Source organism: Hetaerina americana, unplaced genomic scaffold, assembly GCF_022747635.1.
Source record: "Hetaerina americana unplaced genomic scaffold, ioHetAmer1.1.p SCAF_8, whole genome shotgun sequence".
Classification (NCBI taxonomy): Eukaryota; Metazoa; Arthropoda; class Insecta; order Odonata; family Calopterygidae; genus Hetaerina; species Hetaerina americana.
In genome coordinates, this window is record NW_027287427.1 from 64,437,284 (window position 1) to 64,462,028 (window position 24,745).

At 34.6% G+C, this 24,745-nt stretch overlaps 2 protein-coding genes across 3 annotated transcripts; one reads left to right on the plus strand and one right to left on the minus strand.

Moving 5' to 3' along the window:
- Positions 1–13,043, plus strand: betaCOP (coatomer subunit beta). The gene is made up of 18 exons (XM_071596560.1): positions 1–130; positions 319–481; positions 628–857; positions 1,016–1,185; positions 1,715–1,922; positions 2,429–2,566; positions 2,825–3,017; positions 3,101–3,249; positions 3,372–3,512; positions 5,183–5,317; positions 5,446–5,585; positions 6,740–6,942; positions 8,229–8,398; positions 9,089–9,365; positions 9,638–9,799; positions 10,761–10,906; positions 12,455–12,697; positions 12,838–13,043. The coding sequence occupies exons 2-18, from the start codon at positions 391–393 to the stop codon at positions 12,907–12,909; spliced, it is 2,868 nt and encodes a 955-aa protein (XP_071452661.1). The 5' UTR covers positions 1–130; positions 319–390; the 3' UTR covers positions 12,910–13,043.
- Positions 13,044–14,591: 1,548 nt separating this feature from the next.
- Exd2 (Exonuclease 3'-5' domain-containing 2) lies at positions 14,592–23,561 on the minus strand. Of its 2 annotated transcripts, none has more exons than XM_071596361.1 (10): positions 23,323–23,561; positions 23,094–23,253; positions 22,748–22,894; positions 22,394–22,597; positions 21,976–22,084; positions 21,749–21,890; positions 18,391–18,638; positions 18,036–18,178; positions 17,759–17,958; positions 14,592–14,875 (listed from the first exon to the last, which is right to left on the minus strand). In XM_071596361.1, the coding sequence occupies exons 1-10, from the start codon at positions 23,433–23,435 to the stop codon at positions 14,629–14,631; spliced, it is 1,713 nt and encodes a 570-aa protein (XP_071452462.1). In that variant the 5' UTR covers positions 23,436–23,561; the 3' UTR covers positions 14,592–14,628. The 2 variants fall into 2 exon arrangements, with proteins under 2 accessions (XP_071452462.1, XP_071452461.1); XM_071596360.1 differs by having other exon boundaries at positions 21,749–21,893.
- Between the last annotated feature and the right edge of the window lie 1,184 nt (positions 23,562–24,745).

The window sequence follows — 24,745 nt, forward strand, 5'->3', positions numbered from 1 at the left end:
ACCAATATAGTAAATGACACGTCTGGTTGCCTGTTATTAGTGGAAGTACAGAAAGTTATTTAGTTTTATTAGTTTGTTGTTAAATTTATTCTGTGAATGGAACCCCACCAACTCTAGTAAAGTTTATCAGGTAATTTGTTTGCACTCTACTGTGCTTCTAATCGTATGTCCTCCCATATTTCTCAAATGAAACCACGAATAAGAAACGTTTTCAAAAAACTGCGGACGATATTCCTTCTTGAATTATGTCTTCGCAACTAGACGAATCAGAAATCAATTGGTATTCTGCATTAAATGAATGTTGTTTGTTGGAAACAGGTGTTTGCAGTCGATGAAAATCATCAGACCATCATAACCATTTGTCACAACCGGCTACAGTTCAAAGCAATCATGACTGCCGTAGAGCAGCCGTGTTACACGTTAATAAATTTACCAACGGACTCAGAACCTCCCAATGAATTGCAGCTGAAGATTGATTTAGGTAAGTATTTCCATTTTTAAAACAAATGTACATAATCATATGATACCAGCTTTTGATTTCGTCAGTGTTTTTCAGTCTTAATATTTAAAAGTGGCCTCTTAAACCAGCATCAAAATGTTCTAAGAAAGCAAGGAAATCTTTTTCAGAAAAGGGCGATGCCAAAACTAAAATTGAAGCCTTGAAGAAAACCATTAACATGATAGTCAGTGGAGAAAGATTACCAGGAATATTGATGACAATCATTCGGTTTGTTCTTCCATTGCAAGATCACACTATCAAAAAGTTGTTATTGATTTTCTGGGAAATAGTGCCTAAAACAACTCCGGATGGAAAGCTGATGCAAGAAATGATATTAGTTTGTGACGCCTATAGGAAGGTAATATACTTTATATGCTTCTATTTTCTTATTATGTGTTGCGCTTGTATTGATTTTATGAAGAGCTTGGTAAGCTAAATGCCATTATTGTAATTTTGAATGTCATTCTTATGATCACAAGAGCCCCCTATTAAAATATTTTTTTAATTTCCTCAAAGGATCTTCAACATCCCAATGAATTCATTCGTGGCTCAACTCTTCGGTTCTTGTGTAAGCTTAAAGAGCCTGAATTACTCGAGCCTCTCATGCCGGCCATCAGAACATGCTTAGATCATCGCCATTCTTATGTGAGAAGGAATGCAGTTCTTGCTATCTTTACAATTTACAGGTTGGTTAATAGTATGTTGAATTCAACCCAGCACAAACGACACAGAGGATGATGCTGTCTAACCTGCCCATAATCCCTTATTGGGGATGACCTCCACCCTTTCCTATCATTTTGAGAAAATATAGGAGTTGTATAATTGCTCAAGAATTATCTACCTAAATGCTACAAAATTAAGAGTAAAATGATATTGCTAAAATTTTATTCATTCTGGCACATATCACTTGTCAGTGAATCCTTCTGATTTTGAGTTAAGTGTCCTGCTGACGTGTGTGAAAAAAATGTACTTGTAAAATACCCTCTGATTAGCATGATATCAATTTTTCCATAATATGATGAGAACAATGAAGTGCGCTAGTGTATTTTCCAGTATAAGTAATCAGTGGTGAAGACCGCTATTCTAACTCTTAGTTATGAGAGCCCATTGGAAGGATTCTGCAGCAAATAATATGTGAGAAATAGGAGGCTACAGTGACTCCAAATAATATTTAAAAAGTTTACTTGTGAAATAAATGTCTAATCACTCTTACAGGAACTTTGAGTTCTTGATCCCGGATGCCCCAGAGCTCATTGCCACATTCTTGGAGGGCGAAGAAGATATGTCATGCAAGCGTAATGCATTTTTGATGCTTTTGCATGCAGATCAGGAAAGAGCACTTTCTTATTTGGCATCTTGTTTGGATCAGGTTACATCCTTTGGTGATATTTTGCAGTTGGTCATAGTCGAGCTCATCTATAAGGTAATATGAAATTGAATTTCATTTCTTTTCATTGAGTGGCACAGCCATATTATGCATGAATTATTTCTTCAGCCAATAAAAATTTGCATGGATCAGATTATTGCTAAATATTCAGGAATACCATTGCTAATATGTGCAAACAATTACATTTGTTTACGGTTTAATTTCAAGCCAATACATTGCCCCAAGGAACACCTTATAAAGCAATGTAAACAATAGTTACTTGAGAGCTGTGTGATGAACCTCCAATTCCCCTTACACTCCCATAATTTATTGCCACTTCTTGGCACACTGACTTTTACTAAGTTTTTTTCTTCTCACCATGTTTAAATTTGCTCGCTTTCAGTGAAAAAATACTTCATTGTTTTGTTTTAAAAAATTCTGGACAGTGCCGTATTTCATTATAGAATAACCTTTTGTGGCACATGCAGTATGTTTCACATTTCTTTCCCCCTATTATCATATTTTTATATTGAGTTTTTTTGTTAATTATTTGATTTCTATAGGTGTGCCATGCAAATCCATCTGAAAGGTCTAGATTCATTCGATGTATATACAACTTACTAAACTCAACGAGCCAGGCTGTTCGATATGAAGCAGCGGGTACTTTGGTTACCCTGTCCAATGCCCCTACTGCTATTAAGGTAAACGGTCATTACTTAAGCAGAAAAAATTCTCTTCTGATGTCAATGGTTGTCATTTGATCTCCAGTTGAAATTTTCTTCTGCAGATAATTTAACCAGATTTACTTAAATTTATGAGACATCCATTTTTAATTAATTTTAGCTTAATGAAATCAAACAATTTTGACATGTATCAATGGTTTTAAAAGTGAATTGTCATGCAGATTTGCAATTTCTGAGATCTAGAATAAAAATAATTTATGATAATATGATTTTCAGGCTGCTGCCAGCTGTTATATTGAGCTGATAGTGAAAGAAAGTGACAACAATGTTAAACTAATAGTCCTTGATAGACTGATAGCCTTAAAAGAACATCCATCCCATGAAAGAGTGTTACAGGATCTTGTAATGGACATCCTAAGGGTGTTGGCAAGCCCGGATCTTGAAGTTAGGAAAAAGACTCTTAATCTGGGTAAATAATTCACATTTTCCTCTGATTAGGTTCAGGAAAATTTTTTTGTTTGTTGAAATACAATATGTTGTTTTTTCTTTAAGCAATGGAGTTGGTGTCCTCAAGGAATATTGAGGAAATGGTGCTGGTTTTAAAGAAAGAGGTAGCAAAAACCCACAATGTTGTGGAGCATGAAGACACTGGGAAATACCGACAGTTGCTGGTTAGAACTCTTCATTCATGTTGTATCAAAGTAAGTTTTTCTGAAAAAAATTGGCAAACTTGCTAAAAAAAAGTCGTTTATTTCATTTGAAGCTTCTATTCTTTTCTTAAACCTGACTTCAGGAGATCTGTATGTCATTTTCTTATTTTCAGTTTCCCGATGTTGCTGGAACAGTAATCCCAGTGTTGATTGAATTCCTATCTGACAGTAACGAGCTTGCAGCAACAGATGTGCTAGTATTCGTTCGAGAGGCAATACAGAAGTTTGAAACTTTGCGACCTTTGATAATTGAGGTACCAAATGAGTGTTTTATTTTTGATTAAAATTACATAGTATTTTGTATAAATGCTTCCCTTCAGCCTGGTTTATCTGTATGGTGAACCCTTAAACAAATTATTGACCATCATGTAGTAAAAAGTGAGGAGAAAGTTAGAAATGGAAAATGTGAGTAAAGAAATGATGACAGGATTTGAATATCAATTTCAAATAAAAAATAGAATTGAAGTATCAAAATGAATCTCAGGAAAGAGCACATAGAGGAAAAATACAGGCATGTATGACATTTTAAAGTGTTGCTTAGTATGAAATTGTTGTATTTGTTGTTGATAATTCTTATTTTAGTGAACAGTAGTTCAATAGTTTCTTTTCTTGAACCAATCCGTGGACACCAATGGCTTCTCCATTCCAATTGCATAATAGCTAACTAAGTGGTGTAAGATTTAAAGTTCCCTCATCCTTAATTTATAAATTTTGGTCACATTTGTATTCATATTATTCCCATGTCACTCCTTTGGTCTGATCATGTCGATAATTTTCACTATTATCCCTCGGTGCTTGCAATACGACGAGATGTAGAGGTGTGTATGGTTTTTCTAATGCCCAGAGTCATATATTAAATGCCTGACAAAAGTTTCTTATATAAACAGTGCAACTCTACTCATCGCAGTTAAATACAGTTGTATGTATTTTATTAAGTTCTCTTAGTGTTATTTTCCCAGTATATTTGTCTCTGTGGAAGGGTAAAATGAGTGCACTGTATTATTATTTTAACGCCCTATCATAGCTAATGCCTAAGTGCAGTACTCTTGTTAACTCACAAAAATGTGTTTCATATATGTGCTTATATTTAATTCTATATATAATTTAAGAATTTCTAGAATAGTGGTAATATAAATAATAATTGTAGAATAAAAATAAATAATAGTAGAATAGTTGTAATTATAAATATTTTCCCTTCCCCATGGAAAGTCTTGACATGGTGGAAGGGCTTGTGCATTCTGATGGCTCCTTGAGCTGTGCTGGTGGGAGCAAGGATAGTTGCTTCTGGCAGGGTCATCTATTACTTTAGCCCTAGAATTGCATGATGGGCACTATAAAGGAAGGGAGTCCTGACAACGACGGGATTTGTCTAAATCAGCTGTGTGTCATGCCCAGCAAAGGAGGAGGCAAGGCTTCTGTGGTTCTTATCTCAGGAAATCCTTGGGAAAGCAAAACTGACAGCAGCACAGAGGAGGAACGAATTAGTCAGAATAGGGAATTGGAATTTGTGAAGTGGACTGATAGGAAATGAGGAAGTACTGGGTGTGGTTGGAGAGGAGAGTGAATTGCTGGGAGAAATCAAAAAGAGGCAGGAAAGATGAATAGAGAGCATTTTTATTGGCTATGGGAAGTCTGTAATAGAGGGGAGAATGTTAGGCAAATGAGGATGTGATTGGAATAGGATAGGCATGTTGGGCAGAATGATGGAAGGAAGGAAGTATACAGAGATGAATAGGGGCTGGTTGCAATGATGGATGTCAGTTATGGTTTTTCAAGAGAAACAAGGGAATTGTCAGTGGACCATTTGGCAGCTAATGTCCATGCAAAGACCTACCGTAATCGATAAGTTACCTATAATAATAATAATATAATTTCAGATAGATGTTAATGATGATCGATTAATTATGTTGTAATAATTTTACAGCGTTTGCTTGATGCCTTTCCCACCATCAAATCAGTAAAAGTTCATCGTGCAGCTGTATGGATTCTTGGAGAGTATGCTAATACGTCAGAGGACATCCAGTCGGTGATGAGCCAAGTTCGACAGACTTTAGGAGATGTAAGGGTTTTCAATAATATTTGGTTTAACAATTTTTTGATTTCCTTGCATCATTCCGGAATTTTGTTAACTAATAAAAGGTTGTTATTCAGCTATTTGGAGAAAGTCATCTTTTTTGTACATTATAGATTCCCATTGTTGAAGATGAATTAAGAAGAGCAGCTGGTGAGAAAACTGATGATGACTTAATAATGCAGCAACAAGCACCCGTTCAAAAGATTATTTCTGATGGCACATATGCCACCCAGTCAGCTTTCAGTACAGTCAGGTAATATACTGTTGAGTACTCGTTGTATTGGTGTATTTGTACAGAGAAATCAATTTTCTTATTGGAGCTATCTGAAACTTTTTTTTATCTATTCCTCTGTTTTAAGAAATCTTTCAAATTGAATAATAGTAATCTTTAATCATATAAATTTGTCGAAATTGATGAATATATGTCTCTATGAATACAGTTTAATGGGTGTTACTTAATGGATAACCTTAGTGAGATTGGTTGTCCAGTGAAAAGAAGTGAATTAATCAAATAATTGGCATGGTTGTTCATGCCAATTGAATCTACAATTGAACATATCTCTTATCAGCCTTTGTAACCAGCCATTAAATCTGATGGTATTTTTATGTAGTTTAAACACGGGATGCAGTTCCTCAGGATATGCATCCACCATAAACATGAGCTCAAGTTGGCAAAAAAATTACTTCGACCATGGGAACACCATGAAGGAATATAAGAAATAAATAAATAACCATTATGATATGTCATCTAATCAAGTGAGATTTAATGGTTCATTTGAAGTGAAATAGAAGATGGATATTTTGGATTACATTGAATTGTGTTGTGCCATTATTTAATTACCATCATGTCATCCATAGCAATCAAAGTTTCATTATTTCTCAATGTTTTGCAATTTTATTTAAGTATTTGCGTGTACATATTGTTTTCTGTCAGAGTGAAACTTTGCTCTTCCCTCCCAGTACCACTATTTATAATAAGTTATACACTTGGAGTGTAAATTCAGATAATATTCAGCCAAACAATTAAGTATGAAGTTTCTTAAAATTCCTCACAATGGTACTTATATCAATGTTAAATGCATGTGTCATTATAATGAAAAAGCAAATAAAAGTGAAGAATTTGTGTATAGATGAAGACTATAGATGCTTCCCTATATTCAAGTTAGTTAGCCAACCAGAGTTCAGATTGAACTTACTATGAAGGGCTCAATTTTTAGCTGACAGCAGCTCAAGTACCCACACACAAGAAATGTACTTACTGTATGTCGTGAATTTCTCATATGATCTCTCAAAGTAATGAATATAGTCACGTTTTCATTATGTATGCTAGGTGATAGATTACTTTTTACCTATTATTGTGTCACTTAATGCAGTGTTCAGAAAAATCTTGTATTATTTTTACTGCAGCACAGCCAAGAAAGTTGAAGCGCGGCCACCCCTTAGGCAGTATATGATGGATGGGGATTTCTTCATTGGTGCAGCTTTGGGTACTACACTGACTAAGCTTGCATTGAGATATATATCTTTAGTACCAGATACCAAAAAACAAAATAGATTTTGCACAGAAGCCATGCTTGTCATGGCTTCTATTCTACATCTTGGGAAATCAGGTCAGTGATATTTCAACCATCAATGTCATTTTTACTCAAATTTAACCCCAAATGTACAAGTATCCCATGGATTGCATAAAGTACTTTGGAATCAGAGAAGGCAGCCATTGAAAATGGGTAAAATCTTGTCATATGTACATATTTTTGTCTGCTCCTCATTCTGGTTCATTGATTTATTCATCACAATATATGTAGAAATAGGTTTTGCCTTACTTGTGCTTTGAATCAAGATCTAGCTTTTTTACGTTTATAAGTTCATAAATTGAAACTTAAAAATACCCCTATTCTAGATAATTACTAGAAAAAATTATTCTTTTATTATTTGCAACATTAGGTACTGCCTTTTCATTTATGACAGTCTTGATTTTTTTTTATAGAAAAACTTGTGTCCTTGAAAGTTCACCAGACAGAATTTTAACTAGGCTGGTAGCACCTGCAATTTACTGCTTTGTCTTTCATTTCAATGAAAATATTATAGCTTAAGGCCACGAAAAATAACTTTAGATGCATAATGCTGCTTCTGCTTGAGCAGCTTTATGCCCTACTTATGCTATATATTGGGTGTTATATTTTGTTGTCAATCCTGGATATCCTCATTGTAAATCAAAACTTAGTGGCTTCTTATAAGGTGAAGAAATGCTATGTAAAAGCCATTAGATCTATTTTAATGGATGAATATGTACTTGTTTACCTTATGATATGAGGCAGTAACTTTAAGACCGTCTTTATATTCAAAAATGAAATAATTATTACTCTCATGACAGCAATGCTGCAAAAATGTGTGAAATTTATCGTTTTCGTAAAAGATAAATCATGAAAATTTCATTGTGCAGTCAATGTGTAACTATAATTTTTCTAAATCATCTTTTAGTTTTCATACTTTAAAAAAGCAGTACAAATTGTATTTAGAACTTTGTGATATTATGAAGCATCTTATAACCCTTACTCATGACTTATAATAAGGTGGTTGAGCTTTTGTTTACTGTTGATAGTGCATTGCTTATTTTTTTTCATTGGGCCTAAAAAAAACAGTTCAATAATGAGGAATCATTTAGTATTTAATTCATAGTTTGATTCATTTGTAAAAAAAAATCCTTTTTCATTCACCCTTGTCACCCTAGTAGATTGAGATTTTTGGTAGCTGTACGCTTTGGCAATACTCAGTGATCATGGTAATATTGTCTTGGGGCTTCATAGTGGTAAATTTAAATGTATAAGGTGTGTGTGTTAGTTATGGGGTTATTGTAAATAATTAGGCTGATTACATTTTTTTTAATCACATAAAGGTTTGCCAACAAAAGCCATAACCAACGATGATGCTGACCATCTGTCATTATGTTTGCGTGCCTTGGCTGACAAAACACCTTATATTGTTGAAATTTTTAGTGAATCATGCAGAAAGGCATTATCAATAATGCTGTCCGCGAAGGCAGAGGAGGAAGCAAGTTCATTGAAGGTAATAACAGAATTTTATATATTATTCATAGTTTATCCATGGGAGAAAGTTTAATAGTAGCTATTTCCTTTTTATCAAGGAAAACTTATTTCATATATTTTATGATTTCTCAAATGAAGTATGAATATATTGAAACTTCCATTTCACCAATGTATTATAATCATTTTATTCCTATATTAATTACTCATTCCTATTGTCCCTTAAACTTATGTATATTTATTAACCACTGATTATTTTGCAGTTTTTTAAATATTTATTACTTTTAATTCATCCCTCTGTTCAAATTACGCAGTTTTTCAGTAGAGTGCAATTGAATTAAATGGGTATTAGATCAGGTTTTTAACTATGCGCATTTATAAAATTTTATTTATTTTATTTTCAGCATTTTAAAAGTCCTGTTTTTTTATGCAATCAAAGAGCTAGCATTTTGTGAATGAGATACATACATATAATTATGCATGATCATATTATTGTAGCATTCATTCATGCAAGATGTATATCTCTCATCCTCCCTTCTGTTATGGGCTTCAGCATTCCACAATTTTTCATTATTTCCTTTTCCCTTCTCTACATTTTTTAACTACTTTTTCTAGACAGTTACTTTAATTGGAAAGTTATACTCAAAACAATTTGATTTAAGAAAAACAAAATTTCATTATTTTTTTTAAATTTTCTCTTCCTTTATTTCAGGCAAAAGAAAAACCTGGGTCTCTAGTTCAGGCTGACGATCCTATTTCCTTCCTTCAATTGACATCACGAAGTGACTTAAGTGGCTCTGAGAATGTATTTGATCTTAGTCTGAGTCAAGCCATGGGACTTACCAGGAAGGAGGGTGCTGACATGTCTTCCTCTAAGCTTAATAAGATCACACAGCTAACAGGATTTTCAGACCCAGTATACTCAGAGGCCTATGTTCATGTCAATCAGTATGACATTGTCCTGGATGTCCTCATTGTAAATCAGACGGGTGTGTCCAACTTCCATAATATATTCATTACGTTTAAATATTTTTTTGTAGATTCACATGCTTCATATTTTACTTTTACATTGAAAATGTGCACATTTTTATCAAAAAAATTAAAATATGCAGATAAGATATTTAATTGATATGTTCATTGTTTCAGACCAATTATAAAATTGTGTCATTTATTGAAGCTTTTTTTTAATACGGTTCTTGTTCCTAGCTGTATGGTAACTGTTGCTTTTACATACTTTAATTAATGTGATTCTCTTCTCCAGGTGATACACTTCAAAATTGTACTCTTGAGCTGGCAACTCTTGGTGACTTAAAACTAGTTGAGAAGCCACAGCCAGTTGTTCTTGCCCCGCATGATTTTTGTAACATCAAAGCAAATGTTAAAGTTGCCTCTACTGAGAATGGAATCATTTTTGGCAACATTGGTAAGTTGTTTTGATTTTGCACCTATTGAAAAATGATTTTTTCAGCCTATTATCCATTAAATACAGAAAAAAATATTTTTTTTCGTTAGGGTCCTTAATTGTACTCCCTAAGTATAGTCGTAATTGTAGATAGCTCTGTCTCAATATATAATGGTGTGATTAATAGGTTTAATCATTCACAGGAAAATAAGTTTCACAACTTCCATTAGCAGCATAGAATTTTACGAAGTGTTTAGAGTTAGGAATATTTAAAAAATTACCCATTCATGACCTATATATTGCATATTTTAAACTTAGTTATTCTTTTGTGTTGAGTATCTTTCTTAAGCCTCCTCACATTGTCTCATTTTCTCACCATCAGTCGTTATCACAATGCACATTGTAAGAACTGAATAGACTCCTCAAGTAAAGCAGTGGTGCTGTACCCCAATTCAAAATTACTTCCATTCTTTATTGGAGTGAGGTGCCATACAAAATTGTATATTAATGGAAAATATATTCTCTCTATCATGGCTTTAGTAAGAAAACTGGTACTCTTGATAAAACATTGAACTTGGAAAAAGATATTGGGAACTAATAACAAAATAAAATTTAAGAAAAAATTGCTGTTATTGAATTGGTAATGAGACATATGAGAAGTGATATTGTCATTTTAGCTGAACCAATTTGCATAATATAGAAAACAGTAATCAGAAAATATTGCTTTTGTAAATGTCAGTTTGACATATATCTTCTAGGCTGGTGCATTTCCTGTAAAAAATTCATGTCAGATAGAGGGAATATTTGAGCATTTTTACCATAAGTTGTAGATTGCTCAGATATCCTTATTCATCGAAAAAAACATGAAGTGAATATTCAGCTGTTAAAATTAAATTGATTTTCGTTGTTCCATTAATCCTCAGCACAATTGTGGCTCACATTTGAGTATGATTTTATCATTTCTATTGTTAATTTTTTATAGTTTATGATGTCAGTGGATCCACTTCAGACAGAAATGTTGTTGTCCTGAATGATATTCACATTGACATAATGGATTATATTGTTCCTGCCACTTGTACGGACACAGAATTCCGTCAAATGTGGGCAGAATTTGAATGGGAAAATAAGGTATGATGAATTTCATTAAGTTCTCATTATCCTTTATTTATGAATCCATTCTTGGCTACTTTTTAGGTAGTCAAGAATGAATTTTCTGAGCTACTTACTCTTTGAGTATCACTAGCTGTGATTTTCCAGTGACATTTTACCATTATGCTAGTTGATGTCTTCAGGTAGGAGTGACGATGTATCAAGTTGGCCATCCTTTTGCTGAATGGTTGACGGCATTGCTCCCCTCTTATATGTCCCCTGATGTTGTAATTTTTTTCTGGTCAGTCAGATGGAACAGTAGTTGGAATTGAAATTTTTCTACAACAGAGCTGGAACCTTTTTCTTCATTGAAACTTGCTGGGTGATTAACAATTTCAATGGCCTCATCTATAATCCTAGGACAGTAATGAGTTTCTTCAGATTTCCTTAGCTTCATGTGCAAGCTACAGCAAAGCATGCCACTCTTAGGCAGAGAAGGAGAATTGCTTGTTACTTGTTGCTGTCCGTAAGCAGCATGATATAGTACTCAATGGATCCAGAGTATGTCCGCGATTATCAGCTCCTCAATAAATGGAAAAGTAGTATATTTCAACTACACAATCATCGGATTGGCCAGCAACCAAAGTCAATTGAACCACGCCATTTACTAGCTAATAAAAGTACAGCCAACTTGTCATATTGTCAATTAGACCTAAAGACACATCTCAAATGCCAGCAAAATTCATTCCATCTGAAAACAACATGAAGTAGTAAAACAAGAGAGTATATAGACTTCATATTCTATATATAACATGGAAAACTTCACCCCTTGGAAGTGAATAGATTTTAATACTTAGAAAGATACTGTATATTAATAACTTTCACATTTTATATTCCATATTTAGTGCAACCTTATTCATTTATTATATGTATTCTCCTGGTTAAGGAAGGTTTTTGATGGATGCAGTTGGGCACAAAAATACATTCACTTTCTTCTCATAACCAAAAACGCAACCTAAAATTGGGCTCTTCAGTAAGTCCCTCTTCAATTCCACAGACTTCCTTTCTCCTAGTTTGCCTAACTTTCTCACCTCTATCATAGTCTTCAACATTCCATCACCATTCAGAATGCTCTGAATTCGTCTTTCCTGACTCCTTTGCATTTCTCCCCACCATCCTCTCTCTTCCCACACTCTGCTTAGCACTTCCTAGTTTGTTTTCCTTGCTGTCCATTTCACCTTTTCATCAGTCTACTTACACACAGTTCAAAAACCTCCAATCTACCCGATCATCTTGCTTCGTGTGTCCTTATTCGATGTTTAATCTCAAATCCCAATCAATTGATGGCCAGTATCCTTCATTATTTCATAATCAAATGGTTGTTATAATTGTTATACATTTGTGTGAATTTGATTTTTTGCAGTTTTTATGATTACTGCATGTGTAATGAATAAATTCAGCTACAAGTACATTTTTTAATATTGAAGTCTATATTCTAGAGAAAATAGGCTAAAATAGTGTGATTTTCTCTTCCTCTTCTTTGTCAATTTCCATCTAATTCCATGTTGATTTTTTTTTTTTTTTAAGGTGTCAGTCAATACAAACTTAACCGATCTGCACGAGTACCTTCGACACTTTATACGTAGCACAAACATGAAGTGCCTAACCCCCGAGAAAGCACTCTCTGGTCAGTGTGGCTTTATGGCTGCAAACATGTATGCAAGATCCATTTTTGGTGAAGATGCTTTAGCTAATCTTAGCTTAGAAAAACCATTTAATAAACCAGATGCCTCAGTTATTGGTCACATTCGCATACGTGCTAAGAGCCAGGTAAGTTTTTTCTTGTCTGTCAATTTTCAAGTTAACTGTGATTAATGTGCAATTTTTAGATGCTTGCATAAATCATTAGCCGAGGAATTGAAATATTATCATGAAGAAATAATGAGTGTATATTCATTTAACTCTTTCAGGGTATGGCTTTAAGTCTTGGAGAAAAAATCAACACAACACAGAAAGGTCCTCAGAAAACATGTGGTGCTTAACCATATTAATAAAATATCTGATAAATCTTATTGGGAGAAATAACATTTTTTACAAATCAGGACTACTTCATTACATTCTTATTCCATAGTTAGTGTAAAATGATTTTCATTGTCTATGTGTATGTTAATAAAAATATGGCCTGTAAATAACTGTGGTTATCATTTCTCTATACATTCTAAGCCAGTAGAATTTACACCATTTATTTTCCTAAAGGAATTCAAGGTCTGAAGTTAAACATATGGCAGATTTAATTTACGTCTCAAACTACAATGCTATGATTGCCTTTTGTCTAAGACAAATTCCTAATAATTTGTAGCGAGACCTAATTTTTTTAAGAATATTCATATGTAAGTGTAATAATGAGTAATCTTTTGAATGTTAACCTTATACCGGCTTGCCATTCATTGGTATCATCCCTACATAATTGGCAGAAATTTCCATCTGCAGCAGTCACATCTCACTTAGCATTTTTCCTGCCCTTATCTTGTGGTAAAGTGTCCCTTGTTTATACACAATGCATCTGTTCACCCAAACATTCTTCTGCCACCTTCTCCATGGTTTCCACATTTATTCTTCTGCACAATCAATCCTCCATGGATTATACTATTCTGCGCACATCCCAAATTCAGCTGCACTCTTCTATATTCAATCCTTCCTCCCTCTGAAATCATAACCATCCCTTCTCCTCTCTGTGTGTACATGTATTGCCTCGTATCCTGAAAAAAGTGGCCCAGAAAATGTGGCTATGTAATGAAACCTGTTTTATTGAATGAAAGTTTAATGACGCCAAGTTTTTCCAACTCCCTGAGGCTATTTTTTGTGTCACAACTACCTTTTCAATGCTATTGCTCCAATGGCACATCATAATGTGGTGCACTTTGGAATAAATCAAAGTAAATATTGTCCATATATTTACGGGGTGTTCCAAACTTATGGGTTTTTATTAAGTTTTTGACAGCCTGCTAGGAGATTGTTGTGATACGCACATTCCAGGGTATTTGGGTTCAAATGAAAGCCTAGAAATTTGTCAGAGCTTGATTGCCATTTTTTTAAATTATTAACTGTGTAATAAATCCTGAAATCCACTCTCACAGGTCTCTTAGGATACAATGCAAAATCTGGATTGAATGAAAGAGTGGGAGTTCTCAATATTTGCAGATCATTCAAGCTAAAAGGTTGTATTATTTTGCAATTGAGCAAAGAAGTGTTGACAAATATCTCTCTTAAACCTTACAATAAACACCAAATTGCTTAATGGCAACAAATGAAATCAATAAAACTAGTTCAAAATAGTATTTTCGACCTCTTTTTACTCAAATACTACCTCCAAGCTTTTTGTGGTAGTTTTTTAATAGATCTTCGAGAGAAAACTTTGTGTAATGTGATAATGCCATTCTATTTTCGTCATCTCTATTTAGTAACATCCACTTTTCTGCTTTAAAGGTATGGCAGATAATCTGCATCCTAAACCACTGGTCACTACCCCTCCACGAATTATGGCCCTACAATTTTTTGGTATAACTTGCTACCACCAACTTAAAGACTATTGCCATGAAATTGGAATACTTATCCATCAAATTAGGTAAATGAGTTTGAAGAAATCACTATATGAATAGAGGAATAGCCATCACCAACGTGGATAGTCAACCTGACGATAGATTTACAAAAAATAAAACATGCGTCATATTTTAAATATTTTATTTGGACCAGTTGACTAATTAATCAGCATTTGCATCCAATGGCTCTTCTTGTTGTCTCAGTGACTGACTTTCTAGCTCCTTCCTGGCTGGGCTTATCCTTAGGTGATGAGTAGACCACATGGGTGGGAGAAATTGTGGTCTCATTTCATCCACAAAATGTTTTCTCCACAATATTTCAAGTTCTCTAATGCCATCTTCCTCCCCTAACACTCGAAAGTGTTGAACCACTTTCAAGCCGTGAGGTACATATTGCTCATTGACAACACTGAAAATAGTATTAAAATATTAGTAAACCCATCATTAAAAAGCTTGCTTTGTCCTGTTGATGAATATCCATGCAAGAGTACCACTAATCAATGGGTGATAAATTACAAGACTTATTGCAATGTCCCAAAACAAGAATTCTTCAGGTAAGTTATTGGTTTCTTAAGATACCTTAAGGAAGAAACCATACATGCACAGGTCAATTTTAATTTACACAGGTACCATTGAACCTTGTAATTGTTCAATCAATGGCATTACTAATATTTTATATTTTTTTAAACACGTCTAAATAAGAGGGTCATCCGGAAAGTAGTACCCGTTCGTGAAATAAAGACACAAAAGTAAATATTAACAAACATAAAAAATTTTATTTGAAAGAGGATACTTTAAACTACTTCTCAACATAATCTCCAAGCAAATTAAGGCATTTGTCATAACGTGTGACAAGTTTCTGTATTCCTGCTGCATAGTCCTTCGCCGCCAGCTCATTGAGATACGCGAGGGACCCATCTTGCACAAATTTTTGCATAATGCAGATGGTGTTTAACAATTTCATGAACAATTGTTCGAGAAACATTGGGAAAATGCTCACAGATGTCATCAATTGTGACGCGCCGATCGTTCCTCACGAATTCGTCAACTGAGCTCACCAGTTGGTCTGTAATGACAGACGGTCTCCCCGAACGCTCATCGTCGTGTGTGTTCCCCCTCCCCATGTTGAAGTTGCGACACCACCGCCGAACAGACGACTCGTCCATTACATTGTCTCCATACACCTCCTTTAATTGGCGATGAATATCACATGGGCGAACGTTTCTTGCATTGAGGAATTTAATCACTGCCCTCACTTCACAACTGGCGGCGTTCTCAATTTTTTTAAACATTGTAAACAATCATAGAAACAACACAGGCAATGCTAGCGTCACGCAACTTGGCTCAGAGAAGGCAGACAAGCCACTGAAGCTATCTGACCTCGTCCAGCGGCTACTCGCGTCGTCAGCACTTCATGCGGCACGAACGGGTACTACTTTCCGGATGACCCTCGTATGAGTGCTCTCTTTCTCTCAAAGGAATGGGAATCTGAAATTTCAGCATGTTCTCACCAAAGGTCCAGAGCTGGTGAGTGGCATGTTCAGTACCCAAACAATATGATTTTTTGAATCACTGAGAAAACCACAGGTGGCAACCATCAGTAAAGAGATCATTGCTGAGGGTTTTGGGTCAAAGAGAAGGAAATCTCAAAGAAAATCAACAAACCCTTAGGTAGTTAGTTGTGCTCATTCATATGCACAGGTCAAAGAAAAGTGCCATAAATTATGATTTCCTGGCAATATGATGGTTAGTGCAAGGTACGTTCAAGTTCTCAGGTCTCCCTTTCATTCTCAGGACATGTTGATAAAAACATTTGGATAGGCTTAAAAATTCAGGTAATTTTTTGATTCGAAGGCATAGATGGCTGCACTGTACAGTTCAAAGGGTTCAAATAGCTGTTGCTTGAGTGAGAATTAATTTCAATACTTTAAAATGGCACCGTTTTATGTACAAGAATAGCATCATCTTCCATTTTATCCACTTGTAACATTTAAAATGCATTGAAATTCATCATCAATTGAATGAGAAATAGAGTAAGTGTTATAAATGTAAAAATGTGCACTCTATAGTGTCACAGTTCAAAGAACGCCAAACCTTGGGTGATATCAAACCCAAGAAACAATCCAGTTTTTCTTGTGGGCAAATGGAGCCTCAACTGAAGTATTCTCATTGGCCATGGAACCGACACTGTGAAAAATGTGTATGTCTACAGGAGAGGCCTTAGAACTTGAGCATACCTTCTAAGATAATTCAATTTCACAAAATTCACAGCAAATGTTTATTCAATGGAATTTAACTTGACCATGATTATAATGGTGTCTGGCTAGCACATGAAATTTATGTAATATACATGTACTTTTTTTAAACCATGCACATATGTGAAATCCTCTCTAGATCTAAAAGCTATTAGTGTCATCTAAATTAAAGAAATCCTAGAAGTTTCTTGTTGCAATCAGAAGTAGTTTATTCTATAGAATCTTTTTTAATTATTCCCAATGGCATTATAGCAAATAAAAGGAATCTATAATGTGCTACATATATTATATATATGAAGGGAACAGTATAGAGGTGTTGTAAAACCAAAGCCAAATATTAAAGTTTAAAAAGTCTGCTTAAAAAAGGTTTATCTTGGTCAAAAATTTTCCTGTCCCTCAGAATTGAATCGATGAAATTAGGCACCACCATGCAATTCTTACACAATTTAAAACAATAGTTCCTTTCAAAGAAAAAATGTGAAGATTACTTAAAAATTTCATGATTTATTTCTTTTTGTACTAGTAGTGGTGGTGACAAGAAGGCACAGATACATAGTACAGAAATGACCCAATGACGTATGATCTTCTTTTCTTATTACGTTATGTCAAAAGTGAAGTGTATAAAAAACAATATATTATTATTGTCCATGTTTTTTAAAAGTGATTCCTTAATTTTCTTAATTAATGAGAATTAAAAATAAAAACATTAAGAGTGTGGCACAATGTGTTATTACAAATCTGTATGCAACTTCTACATCTAATGCAATGTTAATGATTGTAATGCCTAAACAGGTTTTCATCTGGTGTCCTTAATTCCACCCAAGTTAAATTTAATATAGTAAAGTTAAAAAGCTTTGTTGTAAAACTGCTAAAGGTGGAATAAATCAATTAGCATTATTTTTAATGTCCAACCAAGGATATGCAGAGGTTAGGTCACATTGACAGTTTTCTCGGTTTAACCAACAATCTCTAAAAAACTACTTCTATCTGAAGCCGTCTGGGCCCTTAAATAGTGCCCCAAATATAAAAATACTCACTTATATGTTAGTTCCAAGGCAGTTTCCAGTAACTCGGGGGTAACCACACTAGGACATGATTTATTGTTTTCCTGTGAGCAAAAGTATTTCAAAACAATGTCCTCCAATTCATTCCGTCTCTCAGGTGGAATATTTTCAGGCTGGCGAGACAATGCTCTGGCAGCGCTTTGTACTTTCTTGATAATGGCAGCATCTTCAATCTTAAAAATGAATGTACACACTCAGAACACTGATCCAAAAATAGCAAGCAACAAAAATTGAGGTGCCAGACACTCACTTCAATTGCCTTTGCCACAGTCAGCGGTGCTTGGCAGTCTTCAGCCAGCTTCTGTCGCAATTTCAAGTCAATACAATTGCTGCGCACATGACAATTAATGCATAGAAGTAAAACGTCATGTGATTGTCGGCTTTTCATCCACACTATATCAACAAAACGAGACTTATTGTAGATATTATTAACACTTGTTGACTATTAAATACAAGAATTATACAAATAGCTTACACCTTATTCTATTTTTATGCATTAAAGAAGAGGAGATCACATCTTTCAACACACATATAGGAGACTTAGGCTTTATTTGAGAAATAGATAAGAAGTACTTGATATGCAAATAGAATTATTCTTTACCAACCTGGAAAATACTTCCGGTATTCATGTGGAACAATATGTTTACGCAAGTAAGAATCCTCTTTACCACACACGACACAACAATTATCCTTCACTATGCAATAATATTTCTCAGATTCATTAACAGCTCTTCTCTTTGGTTCAAACTTTAATTTAACTTTAATGCAAGTCTTAATTTCTCCATCCAAGTCATCATCGTCGACTGGATCCATATTTTCTTCTATTAATTCACCAATACCTTTTTCGACATACCTTAAATAATATACCAAAATTCAGTTGTATCACTAATACAAATACCAAATCATGTCATTCATTAACTTTACCATGGAGCAATAATAATAAAAATTCCTGGAAAATTATATGAATTAAATGTAGTTTGCCGGAGGAATTTAAGTTATCAACGGTACCTCAAAAGTTCTAACCAAGTAAATGCAGTCACAGGTATCTACACACACATCTGAAAAATGAGCATTCCATATTTTGCTTTAAGAATAAGGGAAGCATAAAGCCTTGAATTTAAATGTGTAATATCAATCCACAATGAGCACCCAAATAACAGCTAAAATGAGCAGAAAACAAGCACCTCTTGAGAATTCTCAAGCGCAGTAGGCAATGATTAGAAATTATAATCACTCAATAAATTGTTTCTGAAACCAAAATTTTTAAGTAGGTTGTGGGCCTAGTTGCACCTTGCAGACAATTGGAGAGAGATTTGGTGATATTGGATGGGCAGGGGGGAGAATGGGAAGACAGCACTGCACTGTTTTCAGAATTGTGCAAGATTTAAATGTCAGTTCAGGACATATTTGTTTGCTTCACGGATTCCAAAAAAGTACACAACTGAGTAAAGACTTAATTAATATATTAAAAAATATAGGAGTAGGTGCCTTATCCAAAACCTGAATAGGTTATAAACAGGCAAAAATTGTCAGGCTGTACAGTGTAAAGCAGGGGGTTAGATGGCTATCCACTGTCAACCATGCTTTCCAATGTATCAGTGTTGGAAATGGTAAAGGAGGCTTGAGATGAACTGAGGGAAGGAATGAAAGTAGGTAAGTAATCCATCTATTCGGTTACGATTCATGGAGGATCAAGCTTCAGTTAGCCCATCGGCCAAGGGTTACAATCATTGGTGAATTCAAAATTAAATCATTGTGAAAGGCATTGGATGGGGATAAAATTCGCGCAAAAGAAGGTTATCAGGTTTCAAGAAATGGAAAGGGCTGGTTAAACAATAAAATTAGAGGGGAAAAAATAGAGAAGGTGGTATAGTTTACCTATGAGCTTTGATTGAGAAGTATTTTGGATGAAGAGGATCCAAGTAGATAGGGACATGAGACGTAGAATCACATAAAGTGAAATTGTTTTTGCAAGGACAAGGGAACTGGAGGCAGACAAATTATAAGGAAAACTTGTTGGGAAGAAGTTTTTGAGAGGTTTGAGCATAGATTTTTATGGTGTGGAAACTTAGTCACTAAAACAAGATGGCATGCATAGATTGGAGGCTTTTCAGACATGACTGTGGAGAAGAATGGAAAAATTGAAGTTGAAGGAAAGGTAAATAAACAAAAAAGTACAAAGCATGATAGGGACTCTAATTGGGACAAATCCAAATGAGACAAGTAAATTAAATGCAGAGCCTTTTGATTGGTGATGCAATGTTGAAGATTGTGATAAAGAGATAAAGGGCAAGTTAGGAAGGAAAAGAATATGTATGTTGCAAAGGATGAATGGGAGCAGAACTTATGTGTAATTGAGGTAGGATTTATTGAAGTGTTGGATCTCATATAGTCCCACATTAGGCGAGGCTTAGAAATATAGCTGAGACCTAAGAAGTGCATTCATCCAATACCTATCTTCAGTGGTAGGCTACCACTAATATTATGCAGAGCCTACTTTCTGATAGTGGACCAGCACCATGAGCTCATTTAACATTTTGATCTGAGTTAAATTATCAAGAAAGCTTATTAATTTTATGGCAGAATATGGATTGGATAAAATCACCTTTTAGATCTTATCAGTTGTACATATAGAATCATGATTTTTTCAATTTCCAGAAAGCCTATGATTACTGATGTAATTATCCCTACCACCTGTATGCTGATAAAATGCCTTTGCTTTGATCCATGCACCATTGCCTGATTAGGATGTTAACTTCCAATGAGAGTTCTGATGCTGTTAAATCCATAGCTAAGTGGAATGGTTTTGATGCTGAATGAGCAACATCTCTCCTAGATAGATCATAAAAAAGGCAGGCTATAAATTAGTTAAGAGGTTGGTGTAACCTTTGTACATAAGCTGTCACTGAGAAGCTATGACTGCTATTTAGTAATCCATCATAAATTAACGGATTATTCTCCAATAGTAAAGGTCAGTTTGTTAATATGAACTTATGTTTGATGAATCTAACCATAGATTTATACGTCAACAGGCCGAAACACCAAATTACTGAGTAAAGGAACAGATAAGGTTACATAAATTATGATGAAACTCTGCTTTATTCAAACACCAAAATGATTTCAACAGAGGCTCACATTGTAGAAAAGGAAAAAGTCACATGGAGCTAGCCATAGGGAGGACTGGGAATACATTTCACAAGATAAACATGTTTTCAGTTAGTTTCATGGAACCCAAATGGAAAGAGACAACTCATGCACAATTTTTCCAATAATAAGTGGGTAGCAGCCAATGAAATGTTCAATATTTCTTTTAGTGCAATAAATGTTATCCGAAAATCTTATCTCACAATGGTAGTAACAGTGGTGATTTTTACTTCCATAAGAGCAGTGACTGGAGCTCAGTGTCTTACTTCGTTTGAGACTGGTTATCAAGTCTCTTTAAATATTTGAAATTATTTTCTAGATATGCTATATGAAAGAACAGAATTTTTTGGAGAAAGAAAAATTTTGACATAGCATCACGTGTCACTTCCAATGTTAATGTTGTAAACTGAATGTGTTTCAACTTGCAATGCATCAAATCATTGAAGCTTTTGCCACATATGTACCCACCACACATTAAGCTAATTAGATAAAATTAAGTACTCGTAATTTTTGCACAATAAATTATGTGAATAAAAATTATGATTATCAGTTATTGAACAACCCTCGCATCTCAAAGAAAACAATGGCATTTGATTGGCAGAAGGGAATATGGAGGTCTTCTGATAGTTACAAATGTTTGGCTCGCAAATATTTGGAATAATGGCCAAATGCAGGATACACAACTACCCTTTGATATTCAAGAATTATCAACACACAACATGAGGGGTGATTTGCCAATAAAACAATTTTATGATTATCAAAAACTTGGAATGCAGCCCATTAATTGCAAGAATAAGATCTAGATATGTAAAAACTCACCACATGGCCCTTTTCTTGTCACAGGTGCAGAGTATTTCTCCATCAGGAGCCAACAAAAAAATATTATCATACATAGGAGTTTGCCTCTTGGGCAGTAACCGATGATGCAATTTCTTCAAGGTTGTGTCTACACTTCCCACCCCTGCTATTAGTAGAATTAATTTAGCATTAACAAAATTAAGTATGACTTATCATAAATAACACTACATATATATGACAAAGCATACCTTTATTTGCTGGTGATCTCCGCCCAGCTTTTCTTTCACCAGACTTATAATGAAGCTCAACTATGCTTTTTAGGAAATCTATAGGTTCATTCATAGAATAAGCCTGAATCTGTTAGAAATTTACGGATAAATATCATTCAATTAAGTCAATTCGTAATTTATACTTCAAGCTTAATATTTATTATCCACATATACAGAGGATAACATTACAAATAGCAAAATTAATGAAAATGTTTACTTATCTATAAACACAGTAAAAGCAAACGGGTGAACATGCAAAACGATTTTATCTTCTAATATTTTACGGAAATCAAAAACGAAATATATGAAAATATTTTGGTTTATTTTATTTGCCATGCACACACATTATATCAATATTAGCGTAGTTGAAAATGAAATATAATGGAATGACACTCACTGCTTCATCTTGATGAGTAATTTCATAGCAAATTAGAGCAGCAGCTAAAGCATCCCAAGACGCATAGCTGATTTGTTCTTCTGTTAGTTCATCGGAATCCCATTGTCCGAATCGAATATTTCCATCTTTGTTTAAGTCGATTCCCAACACTCTTTTTGCTAGGGCAGCGAGTCCAAGTTTCATACTACGACACCCCGACGGTTCCTAAGAATATTAAATTTCTGAATGAACACAATACACGCACGAATTGTCATTGTGAGCCCTCCACTCTTAAAATAGCTAATGGCTGACTTCTGGGGTACAAACTTCTAAGTTTATATTACGATATTATACATACACACGTAAATGGCATACCTCAACTGCATCTCTAACCGGGTACGACCGCACAAGGTACTCCAAGTGTCGTATGTCCACCCAACTGCGAACATTAGTTCTTAGCCGACATACGTCATTCTCAATACCAACACCAACTTTGAAAATATTTTGGTCCATTAAAATTCCCTGGAATGTTATATTAACTAATGTCATTAAAATCACTTTTTCCATATTTCCCATGCAGCCGAAAGAAATGCAGGTATCATAGTTTCTGTACGACACAAGTAACTTAACTCTTACATTTATTAATTCATTACAGAATAAGATACTTTCTAAATAATTTATAGTATGATGTGTTCACTTCAAGCATTCTCGCAGTACAAACCTTAAGAGAATCTGGTATATGTGGCATATGAGATAACCTAAATAACGCACAAAATCCGCTAATAGAAGCCAATTGAAGTAATGCCACAGGGTGCTTCTCTTTTCTGTCAGGAACCCATTCGCAATCCATTCCCAACACAGGAAAAGAATTTCTGCATTCCCTGAAAACAGGAAAATCTACATAGCGAGATTCTATGGACATGAGGGCGAGATTGAGGGTAAATACTTACTTTTTCAATCTCTGAACAGCTACTATGCAGTCTTGTTCATTTGTAACAACTGCTATTTCAGTTATACCGTACACTGTGCTACTTTTGTGTAAGTACCCGAAAATCTGCCCCATATTGCTCTGTTCACACACTTGATTGGGGTAAATATAGGAATATCAGCTCAAAGATTACTTATGTTATTCTGTTCACCTTAACAATAACACGCCCTCACTTGTCATTCTTCACCTCATCTCAGCCACCGAATGCGTCATAACAAAAACAGAAGACAAAAAATTGAAACGATGAAACGCGAACTTCATAATAACGCATGACAAAATGCGTGTTTAGAGTCGGTAATTTGCTGGAAGTATTGGTCGAGTTTCCTACATATTGGGTGGTAAAGGAAAATATATTTCAAATAAAACTTGAGTTTCGCATTATTGGTTACGCTTAAATGTTAACTGCCTCTGTAGATACTCTAATAGCCACATCATTTTATATCAGAAGATTATAGAACAAAGTGGCCTGGTGGCAGTGGTTTTCTATTTCCAGTTTGAATCTCGATGTAATTACCAATAATGATTAAAATGTGTAATACATGTCTGATAGACGACTTTGTATGATGGTGTTATATGGTCTAGATTTCCTTCAGTTAATTCTCCTGAGAAGGATATCATGCGAATTCTCGTCGTATTAGGGTGCCCAAGTTTGCAATGAGAAACATCAATCTTATTAGTCAATAGGTATTTTCATATTCCATCAAGTCAGAAGAGTGGGAGTCACCTATAAAATTGCTCTATTAAAATTTGTGGAAGAGTTAAGGAGGAATTTCCAATCTCCCTACTAGGGAAATTGGAAATTTGTGCCATGGTAGAGAATCCACAAGTGCCAAACGCCGTGCAAAGATGCAAATGAACTGCTCCTTCATTCATTACCCCAAATATCTCTTGGAATTGAAATATTAAGCCTTAATATCACGGTCTTCAGTTCACAACAGTTTTCAATATTTCTTCTGACAACTTTCTCAGCATTTTTTTCCCACCAACTTCCTCTTGTGGACCATCACTCTTGTGTTGTTCCTGTGAACTATTTCATAATAACTATGATCCTTGTTCTGTATGGTATACCATTGCTTAATCAACTGCAAACATGACATAATTATCTTGCCACCCACTTTTGTTGCTAGCTCAAGCTCTTCCCATGCTATCCTTAACATTTCCTTAGTATATACATACAATATGTTGAAATGTACCAGCAATAATGGGCGATTTTAACTCTTCTTCTAATCACTGTTCATGCCAATTCTCTCACCTCTTCTTCCCTGTGCTATCTAATTCATTTAAAAGTTTTGAATTAGTAGCATCCATTCTGTCTACTTCCATATTCCATGTTATCTCCATTGATTTTTTCCACTCTTCATGGTCTACTCAAAATTCACGATGCA